Here is a 17,482-nt window from a genome sequence, read left to right on the forward strand (position 1 = left end):
TCGAGCTTCTAGTCTTTGAGCCACCTCAGTTGATGTTGAGTGCAGTGGTGATGAGCGATCTCTCTGAAGACTGTAAAATGTGCAGATTAATAAAGCAAAATATATTTACTTTTCAAGCAACTAAGTTTTGGGGTGGTTTGTGATGCAACCACAGTAATTGTAACAGATTTTGGTCCCAGGAGTTGTATGCTGTTATAACAAAACTTAAAACTGGCTTTAGGAGCAGGCAGTAGGTAGAAACTGGAAGAACTTTGAGGAGAGTGTTAGTGAAAATCGAAAGGGCTTTTGTCAATGAAAGTTTGATTGCCCCGGAAGAGACTGTCTATAAGAGTTTGTACAAAAGTGACAAAAATGATATCAGAACCGAGAAATAAGGGGATTATTGTTATGCAGTGACAGAAAGTTTACAACACTATTGCCTGAGGTAATGTGGAAAAAGGAAAACATATCTGGTAAATTGGATGATCTTACTAAGGAGATTTCCCTAGAATACTGAAAGTCCACCTGGCTTCTTTTTGCTGCCTGTAATAAAATGAGAGAAGAGAAATAGAGATGAAAAAGGAATTGTTCAGTTTTCAGGCAAAATTAAAATATGACGGAGGCTAGCCTTGTTGAGTTAAAAAATAAGACATTCGCCTTTTTTCTTTCTGCCCGTGGACGCCGCCGAAAAAGCATCGTTAAAGTCTCTCTTCTCCCTGCCATCATGTCTAAGTCAGAGTCTCCTAAAGAGCCCGAACAGCTGAGGAAGCTCTTCATTGGAGGGTTGAGCTTTGAAACAACCGATGAGAGCCTGAGGAGCCATTTTGAGCAATGGGGAACGCTCACTGACTGTGTGGTAATGAGAGATCCAAACACCAAGCGTTCCAGGGGCTTTGGGTTTGTCACATATGCCACTGTGGAGGAGGTGGATGCAGCTATGAATGCAAGGCCACACAAGGTGGACGGAAGAGTTGTGGAACCAAAGAGAGCTGTCTCAAGAGAAGATTCTCAAAGACCAGGTGCCCACTTAACTGTGATAAAGATATTTGTTGGTGGCATTAAAGAAGACACCGAAGAACATCACCTAAGAGATTATTTTGAACAGTATGGGAAAATTGAAGTGATTGAAATCATGACTGACCGAGGCAGTGGCAAGAAAAGGGGCTTTGCCTTTGTAACCTTTGACGACCATGACTCCGTGGATAAGATTGTCATTCAGAAATACCATACTGTGAATGGCCACAACTGTGAAGTTAGGAAAGCCCTGTCAAAGCAAGAGATGGCTAGTGTTTCATCCAGCCAAGGAGGTCGAAGTGGTTCTGGAAACTTTGGTGGTGGTCGTGGAGGTGGTTTCGGTGGGAATGACAACTTCGGTCGTGGAGGAAACTTCAGTGGTCGTGGTGGCTTTGGTGGCAGCCGTGGTGGTGGTGGATATGGTGGCAGTGGGGATGGCTATAATGGATTTGGTAATGATGGAAGCAATTTTGGAGGTGGTGGAAGCTACAATGATTTTGGCAGTTACAACAATCAGTCTTCAAATTTTGGACCCATGAAGGGAGGAAATTTTGGAGGCAGAAGCTCTGGCCCCTATGGCGGTGGAGGCCAATACTTTGCAAAACCACGAAACCAAGGTGGCTATGGCGGTTCCAGCAGCAGCAGTAGCTATGGCAGTGGCAGAAGATTTTAATTAGGAAACAAAGCTTAGCAGGAGAGGAGAGCCAGAGAGGTGACAGGGAAGCTACAGGTTACAACAGATTTGTGAACTCAGCCAAGCACAGTGGTGGCAGGGCCTAGCTGCTACAAAGCAGACATGTTTTAGACAAATATTCATGTGTATGGGCAAAAAACTCGAGGACTGTATTTGTGACTAATTGTATAACAGGTTATTTTAGTTTCTGTTCTGTGGAAAGTGTAAAGCATTCCAACAAAGGGTTTTAATGTAGATTTTTTTTTTTTTTTTGCACCCATGCTGTTGATTGCTAAATGTAATAGTCTGATCGTGACGCTGAATAAATGTCTTTTTTTAAAAAAAAAAAAAAAAAAAAGACATTCTCATACCCAACCACGCGATTCTCAAATTTGGAAATATTTTCAAAACAAAGATAACATCAAGGGTAGGACTATACATTAATTTGTTAAGACCTCAGAAAGAGTTATGGCAACGCCTCAGATAACTTTGTCAGACAAAAGGCCCTCTAGGGATCTTGAAGGTGCACCTCACAGATCCTCCTCCACTAAATAATAATGGAGTTTCTAAAAATCTTCAGGATAACATCCATCAACATCTTTACAGAAAACCCATGAAAGAGAGAAGGGTTTATCTCAATAAGATTTGTGAGTGTGTCTTTTGTCTCATGGAGTAAACTTCAGTAACAATTATAGGAAGGCTACAAAGATTTCTAAAGTCTGGGTACCATGGCTCACACCTGTAATCCCAGCATGTTGGGAGGCTGTGGTGGGAAGATCACTTGAGGCTAGGGGTTCAAGACCAGCCTGGGCACCAAAGTAAGACCCCAACCCTACAAAAAAGAATAAAAACATTAGCTGAGTGTGGTGGTGCACATGTGCAATTCCCATTACTTGGGAGGCTGAGGCAAGAGGATTGTTTGAGCCCAGGAATTTGGGTTGCAGTGATCTAGGATCCCACCACTGCACTCTAGCCTGGAGGACAGAGTCAGAGTGATATGGTTAGTATCTGTGTCCCCGCCCAAATCTCATGCTGAATTGTAATCCCCAGTGTTGGAGGAAGGGCCTGGTGGTAGGTGATTGGATCTTAGGGACAGATTTCCCCCTTTTTGTTCTCAAGATAGTAAGTGAGTTCTCATGAGATCTGGTGGTTTAAAAGTGTGTGGCACCTCCCTTGTCTCACTTCTCTTCCTCCTGCTCAGCCATGTAAGATGTGCCTCCTTCCTCTTCTCCTTCCCTCATAATTGTAAGTTTCCTGAGACCTTTCTAGCCATTCTTCCTGTACAGCCTGTGAAACTGTCGGTCAATTAAACCTCTTTTCTTTATAAATTACCCAGTCTCAGGTAGTTCTTTATAGTAATGTGAGAATGGACCCTGTCTCAAAAAAAACCAGGAAGGCCACAAAGTTTTAAAGAGAGCTTTAGGAGTAGCAATACTGCCAGCTTGAACTAAAGAAGACAAACAGAGGCCAGGTGCGGTGGCTCACGCCTGTAATCCCAGCACTTTGGGAGGCTGAGGCAGGCGGATCACAAGGTCAGGAGATCGAGACTATCCTGGCGAACACAGTGAAACACCATTTCTACTAAAAATACAAAAAATTAGCCGGGCGTGGTGGCGGGCGCCTGTAGTCCCAGCTACTCGGGAGACTGAGGCAGGAGAATGGTGTGAACCGGGAGGCGGAGGTTGCAGTGAGCCAAGATCGTGCCACTGCACTCCAGCCTGGGTGACACAGCCAGACTTTGTCTCAAAAAAAAAAAAAAAAAGAAGACGACGACGACAAACAGAAAATGAAAAGATGTCCTCAGATCTCTATACTGTGCGCGGGAAAGAGATTGAGGAAACTACTTAGTTGCAAAATCTGGCTAGTTTTGATGAAAAATGAAGGATGTCCCAGAAGGTAGAACCAAGAGTCCAAACAGCAGAGTCAAGAGCTGTGAGAGATCATTTCCAGGTAGCAGTCCTGGGCCCTAATCCAGAAACTAATGCTATGTACCCAGCTACATTTTAGAATTTCTGTGGACCAGTAATTGCTGTAGGCCTTCCATTTCCACCTTTTTTTTTTATGGTGTTTATAGTGGTTATCTATTAAGTCTGTCTCACCATCATCTGTTGGGTATTAGGGAGAGGAGGTATCTTACCACTTTACTGCATAGGTCTTCAGGTTGAGAAGATCTGAATTCATAGGCCTGCACTTGAAAAACTGCACTGAGGAGCCTCATCTGTGTCTGGACTGGAGGTACACAAAGAGATCCTGATTCTTGAGTGTAAGCCTGAGTATGTAGTGTGATCTGAAGGAGTTCTTGGAGGAGGGCAAGAGTGGAGAATGTGGGCAGACTGGACCATTGTATTTTCCAAAAGTACACAGCAGCATTTCTGGTGCCACTAGGCTCTTTCAGAATATTTTCAGTACTCCATCAAGAGATGAATCTATTTTCCTTCCCATTAAAATTGGGCAGGACTTTGTGACTGCCTCTAGAAATAGAATGCAGTGGAAGTAATGCTGAGTGATTTCTGAGATTAGGACATTCAAGTGATTTGGTTCCTACCTGGATCTCTCTCTCAGGATGCTTTCCCTTAAACCCCAGTCATCATGTCATGAAGAAACCCAGACCACATGAAGTATGTTCTGGCTGACAGCTTTAGCAAAATTCCTAACTGACAGCCAACATTCACCTCCAGACGATGAGGGAACAGTCTTTCAGATGACTCCAACCTCCTGCTTTGAACCATCCCAGCTGATGCTGAATCACAACTGAGCTGTTAATACTCATCTCTGCCTAAATTTCAGATAGATGAGAGAAATACAAATCATAGCAGATTTAAGCCACTATGTCTTGTAGTGGTTTGTTTCACAGCCATATTGGAGTGGTTTGTTTCACAGAGGAAGTGTTACATTGACATGTATTTAGTATTTGCAAAAGTAACTAAACTAGAGAGGAGTGAATAAAAATAAAAGAAGGGAAAAGGTGATAATTCAAAGGAAAAAATGTGAGATCAGAAGCACAATGGAATGATGAACCATAAAAGATCTGGGGCATTTCTTTGTCTGAGAAAGGAGAGAAGGAGGACTGACAATATAAAGATAGTCAAAGAAGAGGAAAATATTCCTAAAAGACACATTTACTTTTCAGATGTAGAGTTTATGGATGCTGAAAACCTTTTACTTTTTAGAAACTACGTTTCAAATCTATTTCATGTACTTTACTCACAATGATAAATATTACTTACCTTTTCAATTTTACAGTGTTCCTGGTCTGCTGCATATTTTAATTCAAATTTTTAATTTTTTTTTTTTTGTAAGGCTAAGTAAGATAAGCATAGTTTTCTTTAAAAGGCAAAAACCTTTGAAGCAGTCCACCCCAAATTAATCATCATGCCCCTTTTCTCATATTTCTTTCCTTAATGGTTTAGAGATGAGCAGTCACATTACCATTATGTATGAATACTACTAAGCATAAATAAGTGGGACAGGTTGCCCTGCAAACAAATTTCATTAAAGTACCTAGATTAACACATTTTAAAGGTCTCTTTAATGAATCTTTGTCCTTGTGCTACAACACAAGCAAGAATAGGGCAAACTAAGTTGTAGAATTTTATATTTCCATCTCTAGCTTCAAACAATTAAGGGAGTTATAAATAAGCTCTACTATCTTTATCCCACTCAAAAATAATGAATGAGCCATCCTCATGAATCACAAGACTATCACATCAACCCATCACAAGCCCAAGATCATGAAAGCAAGACTTTAAACCAGCATTATATTTTGGAATAAATCATGGACTTGGTAACTATTTCAGAATTGTAAATGTTATGATTTTTAGAGTTATAGCATAATTCATATATCAAACCGTGGCATCTATGAACCCCAGCATAGAATTACTAGAGCTTTTCCAATTATTAGAGCAAATCTTTGTGAGTTCAGATTTTTAAAAAATTACTATGATGAGAAAAGTGATCAAACAAAAACATTTGGACATATTAAAAGACGAATATTTGTAATGAAAATTATATAAATAGAAAGGCAATTGTTTAAAAATGTTGGGGCACAATGCAGCAATAATTACATTATTGTTGAAACAAAAGATTGCTTTTAGCTTTCACTGGCAAAAGATAACAAAGGATAAAATAGATAACTCCAAATAGGGCTTTACCAACCGGACAGAGCTTTTTTATTTTTGAGAGGGGGATGTTGATATATACACGCAATTAGAGTGATAAATATTAAGGGGATGTATCTTCTAATCATTTAATATCTACTACACATTAATAAATAATTTCTTCTTATAAACTATAATATAATTTCTATGACATATTGATATTATTAAAAGGTCTATGTTGAAAAGCATTATTGTAGAATACTACAACTAAATTCTAAAATGTGGAATTAAGGGAGGAAATCATCTTTTACCGTGCTTTGAACATGTAGCTATGAGGCTGGTTAAAACGTTTTTATTTCTTTATGCCTGTGACATCAGAGAAAGATTCAGATTATGGGACTTTTCAAAACTATTGCTTTTTTTTTTGAGAATTCACAGATGTTTTCAGTAGGCATCTCAGTGGTTGATTTCCATTCCTTCAAATGAGACAAGAAAAAGATTAAGTACATACATATTTGATGTTTTTAAAATAAATCTGACCTTAAACTCAAGTAAATTAATATAGCAAGGTTCCAAATGTTCCAATCTGAATTTAGGACTCATATTATTCTTAGTTACATAATACATTTTAATTAATTGTTTAAATTTGTTTTTTCATTGGTTTTCCTTTTGGTTTCTCATATACAGAACTTCAGGGTGCACAATTCTTTTAGACACAAAAAACCGCTTAGATCCCACAAGATGCCTGGATCCTAATGCAATACAGCGTTTTGCTAGGTTGACTCCTTCCTTGAAAGAAACAAAAATAATTCCCTGTAGAACAAAAGGTTTTTAAAATCCAATGAAATTAATAGAAATTTCAGTAAAGTGTCTCAGAGGAGCCACAGGCAGTGAATTTTCCACACAAAATATAGTGAAACTGGACAACTTATTGATGTGTTCATAAAAAATGTGTTTTGCTTTCCTTCTAAAAAAGTGTAGCAATAGGAATTCAAACACAAGATAGAAAACCAGACCTAAATTTAGTATTTAATATAATTTATAAGAAATCCTATTTAAAGCAGCAGTCTATAACTTTTGCCTATTTCAACCTTTCCTTTCAATTTCTAGCACTTCCAAACTACTTTTTCTTGACGTTCAATTTGTTATTACTTACCGCCTTTACTTTCTTATGTTACCAACCTTTTGTCTCTTTTTCATCAAAGTAAGAACATCATTACTGCTGCTACATAAACAAGTGTGTGTGTCAGCACATACACACACAAACACACCCACCCATAAAAGCCTCAGGACTCCCAAACTGCTTATAATCCATTTTCTTATTATATAATGCTAATTTTAATATCATAATATACTAATACGATCTAACATACCCTCTCAATTCCAAAAAGGCTTGCTGTGTATTTTCTGCAAGAGAGACAGATTCTAACCTAACTGTTAATGTAGAAAGAACTTTGTTACTTGAATTTTACTATTAATAGGAAGACTTAAAAAACGATTAGTGGCCAGATTTCAGATCTGACAGAACAAAATACATATAGCATCATAGCTAAAATTCTGAGGAGTTTAGTTTCATGGAAAAAAAGGCATAACAGAAATAACCAACTCAAACATACATTCTTCCAGAAATCTAGACTTGTACCTTTTCTCTTATATTTGCTTATAAGTTTGATTACTAATTTGATCAGAGTAAAAACAAAACATCTAAGACTAAATCATGTCTAAATGACTATAGGCCACAGAACTCCCCATAGTCTATGGCAAAAATTTCAATTGCCATTCATACTTTGAATATTTTTATATTTTTTTCTCATTATTCATGGTTGCTGAGAAAATTTTTTAAAAGTCTTTAGAGATTTAGTTCTGTTTAGCAAACTTAAACTGAATAACCTTGATGTACCAAAATGCTGAACTAAGTAAGGGATTACAAAAATGACTAGAATACAGTCTTTACATTTTTTTCTTGCAACACTTGTCTCTCTTGTATTGACTGGCACACTAAGAACCTGGGAATTTTCAAAATAATTGGAAAGTATCAGCATTCAAAACCAATCCCCTGGGCAGCCAGGATAAAAAAAAAAGAGAAAAGGAAAGAACTATCTGCCCTTATGAGACATGGGACTTACATCCTGATGTAAGGGGGTGTCAAATAAATATAAATCACTAAATTATATAATCTGCCAGAATTCTGGAAAGGAATAAGTAAGATGGAAATTAAAGAGCATGGCAGGAGAAACCCAGACTATAGAGCAGAAGTGAGTGTCAGAGCGGATGTCAATTCAGATAGGTTGGTCAAGGGAGGTAAGATTCATCAAGAAGGTGGCATTCAAGCAAACACTCAAAAGAGGTGAGAAAGAGATGGGTTTCAGTTCCTGGAGGAAGATCGCTGCAGGTTAAGGAAATAGCCAGGGAAAAGGCCTTAAGAAGGCATCCTTGTTGTTTTGATGAGCAGTGCATCACGAGTATAGCTAAAGAGAGTGAGCAAGGGCAGAAGTGTTGATTAAATCAGGGAGTTCATGGGGGCATGAGGAAAGCAGTTCACGTAAGGCCTTTACTTTGAATGGACAAGAGAGTCACTGAAGTATTTGTAGTGCAAGGTGCCATAGATCTTACATTTTGAATGTATTGCTTTACCTGCCATATTAAGAATGCATTATAGAGGAGCAAGGGTAAAAGCAGAAAGACCAGATGGAAGACTATGATGGGGTGAAGTAATGGTGATTTAGGCCAAGATGGCATCAGTTGTTGATATAAAGAAGTTGACTGCTTTCTGGCCCAATGGATTTTATTTTTGTTTTTCTTTTTTTAGAGATAGGGTTTGCTTTGTTGCCCAGGCTGGAGTGCAGTGGTGTGATCATAGCTCACTGGAACCTTGAACTCCTTGTCTCAAGCGATCCTCCTGCCAGACTAATTTTTAAAATTTTTGTCTATGTTGCCCAGGCTGATAGCACATTGGATTTTAGATGAGCATGTTGGGAAATTATCCTGGTCTGAGCCTAGTTTACTGATTACTGAATATTAAATTATATTTGCTTTTGTGAGCATATTTGCAAGAGCAGAGTTCTATGTTTATGCCTTTTCTACTAAGTAGAAAGCCATTACCTATTATAGTAATTTTTTGTTGAATGCTAATACTCTCTTTTGATGTATCACTATAATTTCCTTCAGTTTGACTCCCAATTTCTCTTCTCTGTGAAGCCTTACTCCACCTTACTCTTACTCCACCCTACTGTATTCATGCCTTCAGCAATTACACATTCAATTTGTTCTGTGTTATTTTGAGCTTGTTTTTTTGCTATTGTGATAGTTGCTTCTTTTGTTTCTCCAGTTTGTTTCTTGATAAAACACAAGCAAGGAAAATACTTTTAGACACAGTAATCCCTTTACCCTCCAGGATAATTAGGTTATCATCCCAATTATCAATTTTTGAGAGATAACTAAAATAATAAAGTATATTCTAATACTCAGTAACAGGTTTAATCAAGGACATGGTAGTTTTCGTACAAAGTGAGTCTCAGAAACTCATGCTACATAGGCTGAGAAAGGAAATGTTCTGAGTCATGAGCTTAGGTAGGAGAGGGATGAGTACATTTAGTTATTTTTTCAGAAATTAAAAGCCAGAATCAGGGACTGAAAATGGAAAGTTTCATACCAGTAAATCTTTCAAAGATTATCCTTCTATCTAGCAGAGACATTTTCCCCTCTCATCAGACACAATAAACATAAAGATGGTTTAGTTTCTGTTTGTTTTATGGTTTTGGAATTCTGAAAAAAACAAGTTATAAGACCAAGTTAACTTATTAAAATGCTTTGAACTCTTTGAAGAAAGGATATTTTTATGAGATACATGTTCAAGGCATTCTTTCTGTCTTTGCAGTTTTTCTCTCATAAAAGATATTCTCTTTCAAATGGACTTAAAACTATCAAATGTGTTTTTACTTACATTTACTTTATCTCCTTGTACATGCTAGGGCCCATCTGAAGTAATAACCTCTATGTTAATAAACTTTGTCTCTTAAAAAAAAAAAAAACCCAAGAATTCTAACAAGCCAAATATTATACAATATGCTCTAATATATGAATTGATCTCATTATTGATTCATGATGTCTTGAACCATCCCCCTCTGCCCTTCACCATATCTTAACACACCCTGACGATCTTCTTCAAAAGTATGTCTATTCATGTTGTAGCCACACACTAAACTGCAGACAATTAGCTGGTCCACTCCTCTGCCAAGGCTTGAAATAAATCTCTATTCCAGATATTGGGAAGACAGCAACACCCCTTGTCCTCCACATGTGATTCCTTAAATAGTACCCCAGTGGCCTTGAAGAGTCAATGCACTTCTTTAAGCCTAATTTATTCCCAGAATATGACCTAGGTGCGGGGGAGGATAGAACACATTATCTGATGTTCAGTTTGCTCAACTGTACCCTAGAGAATCGAAACATTAAGAAGCATATGGTATGAATATTGTCCTGATGAAGGCACATTGTTCCACTTTAGAATTTAAAACAAGCAATACGGCAATTGTTATTAACTAGCTTAGATCCTTTCTTCCAAATCAAAAACTTTATAAAGTTTCAGGAAGCAGTATAGTAGGTTACGTGTCCTAAAGGTTTTCTGTCTTAAACATCAGAATCAATGATTCCACAAAGAAAAAGATTCCTTAATAACTGCCTACATAGACCATTAAAAACACACAACTTTATGCTTTGCCTTTTCCCCACCTCTACAGTGGCAATGACCATGTTCAATAACTAAGCCTTTGAGCGGCTGCCTGATGCTGAAGTTAAATGCATATGACAGAACTACCAGCACTGATGGATGACTCTGGACCCGCTGTGCTGACAAAAGTCTGCGATGTTTGCAATAGTTGGCTATCATTGAAAATGGGCATTACCTGTTTTGGCATTTGAACACTGCAGATCCTGAAGTGATGGTCAGCATTGAACCCTGAAGACACAATGCTAGCAGGGTTAATACATGGCAGAATCTGTCTATACACTGTGGTGACTGATTATTTACTGAATCCCAGAAACAGACCTTTTGATAAACATACCTTTTGATAAATTTACTTTTGGGAAGTAAATTTCCAAGTTTATATTTTTTTCAACTAAAAATACCAGCAAATACAGAGATCCTCACTGGTTTGTAGGATTTTTTATGAGACCTTATAGAATAAAAAAGCTTTCAAAGTGTTTTGATTTTCATCATTTATTTTCTGTCTGACCACTGTAAATTTACATTTTGAAACTCATTTGCCTCATAGGCATTATTATTTTTCTTAGTCTGTCTATAAATAGAATGATGATTTTGCATGCTAGTTTCATCTGGTATATTTTTGTGTATGTATTTATATTAAACTTACTTTAGAAATGTAAACTAGACTAAAGGGTTTTCTGAAAAAAAAAAAAAAATCCAACAAAGGATTTTCCCACATAGTGGGAAAAAACAACCATCAAAGCAAGAGGAGAAGAAAGTATTTCAAAAATCATGCTGAAGGTATTGCAATTAAAACCAAATTTAACTCTGGGGTTCCAAGTAGCCCAAGCAAAAAGGGAAATATTATAGTATACAAATCTCTTTTTATCTTGAAGCAAGCATATCAATTCATCAGAAAAACACAGCATTTTTTTTGGCTCTGCAGTTCTGACAGTAAAACTTCCAAGTGTTTGTTTTTCCTTTTAAAATAAGGGCCATTGAATAAAATATTGACCAGCACTCGCAGTAGAACTTTTTATAGAAACTACAGCGGTATTCTTTATACAGGTATTTCTTTTACTTGACCTTAGCAGGAGACAAGAACACAATGATGAACCAGAGTTATGTCAATGAATAGAGAAAAATGATTTAGTTCGGTAGCATTTTGACAGCCTAACTTAAAATGAGGTTCAAATCTTACTATAATTCTAGGAAACAAAATTTAACCAAAGGCCTACTGAAAGGCCAATCATTACTATATTGAAAATTTTACTTTCAAATCATTTTAGTAGCTTTGATAATTTTTCAGAATAATTATCAAGTAAGTATTAAATAATAGAATAATACAACAAATCAAAAAAAATAATACAGCTGGAAGATATATTAGAGTCCCTATCCATATATAGAAGAAAAAATTGCATGCTTTCGAAACTCCGGTTGAGGTTGTCCATAGCATACCAAATGCAGAGCAGCAGAAGCTGGAAACTTTGAGCTAGTCATTACTAGGTTGTGCCAGTGAATTGCAATGAATCAGAGGGCATTCTTTCAGGAACGTTATTTCTAAAGTATATGCAGAGATATAAGTATACTTTTTAGTCAAAAGAACTATGAATACTCCAGAGACTCCTTCATTTCATAATATATAATCAGGAACGTAAACAAATGAGAAGTTAGGTGAAACAGTTAAAATGTCTTTGAATAATTGTGGATTCTAGTATTTACATTGAACAATTGAAAATTCTTGTTTTGTAGATCAAAAGAAATTGGATATTAGCAATTTCACACATCTCTATCTTTTATAAGATAGATTTCATTTCCCTCACTATATATGTTATACAAATATAAATATAAAGCTAGATTTTTTATAGTATAGTGCTTCAAATGATTACATATAGTTACAGAAAAAGTAAGTTATAATTATATTGAGAAATTGTCATTTTTAGAAGTGATGTTGCAAGATAATTTTTTTTATTTTGTGCACATAACTTAATAATATATTTTACTCCTGCTGGGCTGATGCCTTTGTTATAAGAAAGTAAGTAGATGGTAAGAAACAGACTGATTGATTACACTTACAGAAACCTTAGGGGTAAAGACACAAAAGTAAATCACATAAATTTATCTGAAAAATATATATTTTTACCATGGAACTGAACTTTGTTTTTTGGCTCTTAGTTTAAAAAGCAAGCTAATATTGTATAAATTGCATGCTCTAAAGTAAATTTTTCTAAATTGGTGATCTGAATAACAAGAAATACGTTACAAGAAATTGTTCTGTGCTGAAGTGTAAGAAGATGAAGGTTAAAGAAAGTTAATTAGATTGACTCGCGGATTGATTTATTGATTTACTGATTACCTTCACACCTCTATAATAAGTATAATTTTCCTTTACCAAACTTTTTTCTTCCCTAGACAAACCAAAATCTTATTTATACTTTGTTCTCCATTCTAAGAAGCTATTTTGAAGAGCCATGAAGAATCATCAGCTTCATAGAAAGATAATATATTGCTTTATTTTCTATTATTTCTGCAATTTTGTTGTTAGTTCAAGGGACTGGATATTAACAGTCTAGAGGAACGGTAATATCTGGGCAGATATCCTTAACACATCCCTTGCACCCTTGGTTAATTCCTAGGCAGCCTATCAGAAGTGTTCAGTTGGGTCCCAAGTGGTTCAGGGATCTCTCCAGGCTCTGACTCCTCATGGCCATCACCTCTCTGCTCTTGTCTGAGGGCTCCGGTTTCCATCCTGTGATGCCGAATGCCTCACAGCAGAGCCTTCAGTAGCTTGCCTGTTGCCTTTCAGTTCTTGTTGGCCCAGGAACCTGCTTCCTCAGTTTGTCCACAGCGTCAACCACAGGATCCCATCCCATTACCAGGCAGGCCAGGCATTTAAAATTTCAACCTGAGCCCTGAGATGGGCTTTGGATTGTGCAGCCATAAAGAGTAATAGCTATTTTTTCATGGTTCTTGGTAATTACATTGAATTTCCTTATTGTAATATTAGGAATATACACTGAAAATTTGTAGGTTAAAAAAAGAAAAATAAAAACAAATGAATTTACTTTATGATTCCTCTTTAAAAATAATGGCCAATAAAATGTAGGTAGAAGTAGCTTTAGTAGTAGCTATAAGAAGAAACACTTTAAAATAATGAGGTCCTTCATTCCCTTGGACAAATATATTATTCAGATACCAACTATATCTTAATGCAATGTTTTCCACTTAAAATAACTATTAATAAAGTAAATGAATGAAACATTGGCTCCTTGTTTCCCAAACATGTATATAATACTTAAAATAATGATGCCAGTATGTATTTGGTATAAACATTCTTTCCAATGATTCTAAAGATTAAAAAAGAAAAGGCTGTCTCTTCTCCTGTTCTCCCACTGAAGATAACTAAAGGAGGTAAAAGTTCTAGACCTCATTGTTCAGAAGAATATTATAAGATGCTAGAGTTTGGCCTTAGGTTTAACTCTATATTTTATTTAAATAAAATAACCTTATTTAAATGTATTTAAATATAAATAACTTTATATTTTATTTAAATAGCATGCAATGAAGTTGATGCCTATTTTATTGCTTCCTTACCAGAAAGTTTCAACTCCAGCAACTGGGTGAAAAGCATCTCAGATTTCTTAGGAAAACAAGGCCCACTTTGTGTACACATATATCACATAATCAGATAAACTAGAAAATACTTATATATAAGAAGTGAAGTTATACACATTATTTAGATACATATAATAATGGATTAAAAACTAAATTGTTAGTAAACATGATTTAAACCTAAAACATACAAGTGTTAAAAGACAAGGGAAACTATTTTGCAGTAAGTATTCCAAAGAATTTTTCCAGAATTCCAAAAATCCTAGATAAATTTATATACATATGAAAATACAAATATCAGTCTTAACATTATCACTCTACTGTTATACAAATTTCTAGTTAAAATATATAAGCTATGGCTTTTCTGTCCAGCTCTTAGAGGCCTAAGATGATGTCCCTGCCTCAGCATGGAATGTCTTCTCTTCCTCTACCCACCAAATTACTACATCTCTTTCAAGGCCCTTTTCAAAAGCTCTTTTTCATGGAGCTTTCCCCACTGTACAAGTCAGAATTAATTACTTCTTCCTATGGGCTCTCAAAGCACTTTGAACTTCTAAATGGCAATTACTTTATTCTGCCTTGCACTATTTACATGTTTAAATATGTCTGCCTCACAAGGCTTTAGTTTCCTTGAAGACAACATCTTAATCAACCTTCCCCCCCCCCACCCCATTGGATTTCTTTCATTCGTGTGTACTTAATTATAATTTGGAAAATCATTACCAGTTAGAGAATTGCTGCCCAATAACTCTGGGTTAAAAATAACAGAATTGAAATTATTGTTCTTTACAATCCCTTCCAGTCAAATTCTGACTGTAAATGATGCCTTTCCATGTTGATCATTTTGTACCTTTGACAAGAAGGCAGCAATGTTAAAACTGTCTATGCGTGGTATTTTCCAATATTCCTTGGACTCCTAAATGCATCCTTTAATATATCATACCTGTAGAATGTCTGAAAATGTCACTTGGATAACTATCTTTTCCCTGTGCTTTACTAAGATTAACCTTTTGAGTCATATAAATCAAAAATTCAAGGAAAGAGAAAAAGCTGAAATGGATGTCACCTTTGTCCCTTTACTTTGTGAAACTTTCAACTTGAATACTGTATCATTGGTGATATTTTAAACTTTTAGCCATGTATCTATGATGTTTCTCTCCATGGAGGTAAGAACAAACATTATTCACTCTCAGACATCTTCTAATTTGGGAAAAGGCATTTTGCAGTTAGAAAAATATGAGACTGGGTTTAAACAATTCCCCCAAGGAGGGCAAATAGTATCGGAATTGAAAATAACCACTAATTTTTCACTTCTAATTAGCATCTTAGTCTCTAGAGCATCTAAAATACTGGTAATTTGTACAATACTGTACAAATGATGATTCTGAAATCATATATGTAGACGTGTGTAGACCACCTACGTAGATGTATTAAAGTGTATGTAGATCTATGTAGAACACATGAATTAAACCTCAAAGGGCTAGGTAAATGTACTGAGCATTGTTTTCTAGTCTAACCTGTTACGTTTTCACTAATAACTAGCTTCATATAAGATCAAATAAATTCCTCCTTCACTGAGTTTAATACTGTATTTATCTTTTCACACTTTTTACTTAGTTTTACAATCATCTGATTTTCTATGATAACCAGATTAAGATGGAGATCTATGCTTATATTGACAGAAAAAAATGAGGTTCAGTCGTTTAATGTCAAAAATTCCCCTTTTTTCTTTCGTATTTCAGCATCTTTTCTCTTTGTTAAACTTAGTAACAGGAAAAGAAATGTTAGAGGCATGAGTGGGTGAAACTTAGAAGCACTTTAGAAGAGCTTGCCTTTGAATTGATTGCTATTTAATGATATATATAGATTAATTTGGCATGTGCTAATGTTAATTCTTATTTTTCTTATTTATGAAAAATTACATCAAAAACACCACATGCCACTGTAATGCTTACATTTTAAATATCTTTATCCCATATTTGGTGTTTACATAAAACTTTTGTCTTTGTATATTTCTGATCATGTATTAAACTGAGTTCACATTAAAAAACAGCACATTTTAAACATCAATAGTGGCTATATTGCTTTAAAAATTAGTGTTCATGGGTTAACACATAATCCATATGTTATTGTAAAATTGTGCCAGAAGTTATCAATGGAAGGATTTGTATAATATAAGTCTATATAAACAGAGTGGAAGTTGTACTATATAAAAAGGACACAAAGCAATATTCTACCTGTATAAGTTCAGGTTTGGACTTAAATTTCAAAGTATGAGTTGTTGAAATCTGTAGCAATTGAGAAACAAGAAAAGGAAGCAATGATAAACTAAGAAAAAATTAGGAGAAATATTTGCTCTTATTTAATTTAAATATTCAATTTCATCATTCATATTTAGGAGAAAATAGAAATTTAGAGAAAATAAAAAGGTTCAATGTGAATTTAAAATCATATACAGATATATGGCCACTTAAAGGCTAAATGTGACACCTTTTTTATAGCCAAAATTATATTGGAGTCTAAATAATTAAAATTGTCTGAATGAGGAAATAATTGGGATCTTAGTTTACAGCAGAAACATTACTCGTATTTGTAGTCTACAAAGCAACTTTGCATACATAATGTTATCTTCTAGAATGCTAGTATGGGTATAGCAACGAAATTACAGGTAAGTATTGTTCAACAACCAAGTAAGTACAAATACTTTACAGATTGTGTATTTGATTGTGGTGAAATCCCTTTTGCATCTGCAGGAAGCTTATGCTTTTGTGCAGTTTCATTTAGATCAAAAGCAAAGAGAAAACCTAGAGAATTTTTTTCTTTTTAGTTCTTATCCTCATCTGATCTCTAGTTGAAGTTACCCTTAAATGCTCCTTTCCCTCTTCACTTGGAACAACCAAAATACCTAAATTATAAAAGCCACTGGAATATAAATGCCATGAGAAAAATCCCAAAGAATGAGAAGGAATAAGAATGGTGTGCCACTTTATCACTATTGTTTTTAAGAGAAAATAAAATATTATTATATATACAGCTGAATTAAATTGTGGTTTCAGTAATAAGATAAATGCTTATTGAACCCAACACAACTTATTTTAATTGTAACAAAAATGAAAGAGTTTAAAACTGGAGCCTTAGATTTTTGGTATTATGTACTTGATTTTTAAAGTATAAACATACAAGTTCAGTGCATGATATGTGTAGACTATATATCAACATGTTCCTTAGGAAAAAAGATATAATAATATTATTATTATGAATATTATTACTACTAAAAGCCACATTTTTATATAAATGTCTACAGTGTAAGGTCTGACTTGGGTACTAGGTAGGATAGGAAGAAGGTTCAGATAGAAATCTCTTCCTATAGGAGTTTACAATTTACAGAATTATACCTTAGTT

The 17,482-nt window shown here is 35.3% G+C and overlaps 1 protein-coding gene across 1 annotated transcript; it reads left to right on the plus strand.

The window, feature by feature from the left end:
* Positions 1-642: 642 nt before the first annotated feature.
* On the plus strand, positions 643-2,024 carry LOC112610809 (heterogeneous nuclear ribonucleoprotein A1-like). The gene has a single exon (XM_025364346.1). The coding sequence runs from the start codon at positions 704-706 to the stop codon at positions 1,664-1,666; it is 963 nt and encodes a 320-aa protein (XP_025220131.1). The 5' UTR covers positions 643-703; the 3' UTR covers positions 1,667-2,024.
* The last annotated feature ends 15,458 nt before the right edge of the window (positions 2,025-17,482 follow it).

The sequence above is a fragment of the Theropithecus gelada genome, chromosome 17, assembly GCF_003255815.1.
Source record: "Theropithecus gelada isolate Dixy chromosome 17, Tgel_1.0, whole genome shotgun sequence".
In the NCBI taxonomy this organism is placed as follows: Eukaryota; Metazoa; Chordata; class Mammalia; order Primates; family Cercopithecidae; genus Theropithecus; species Theropithecus gelada.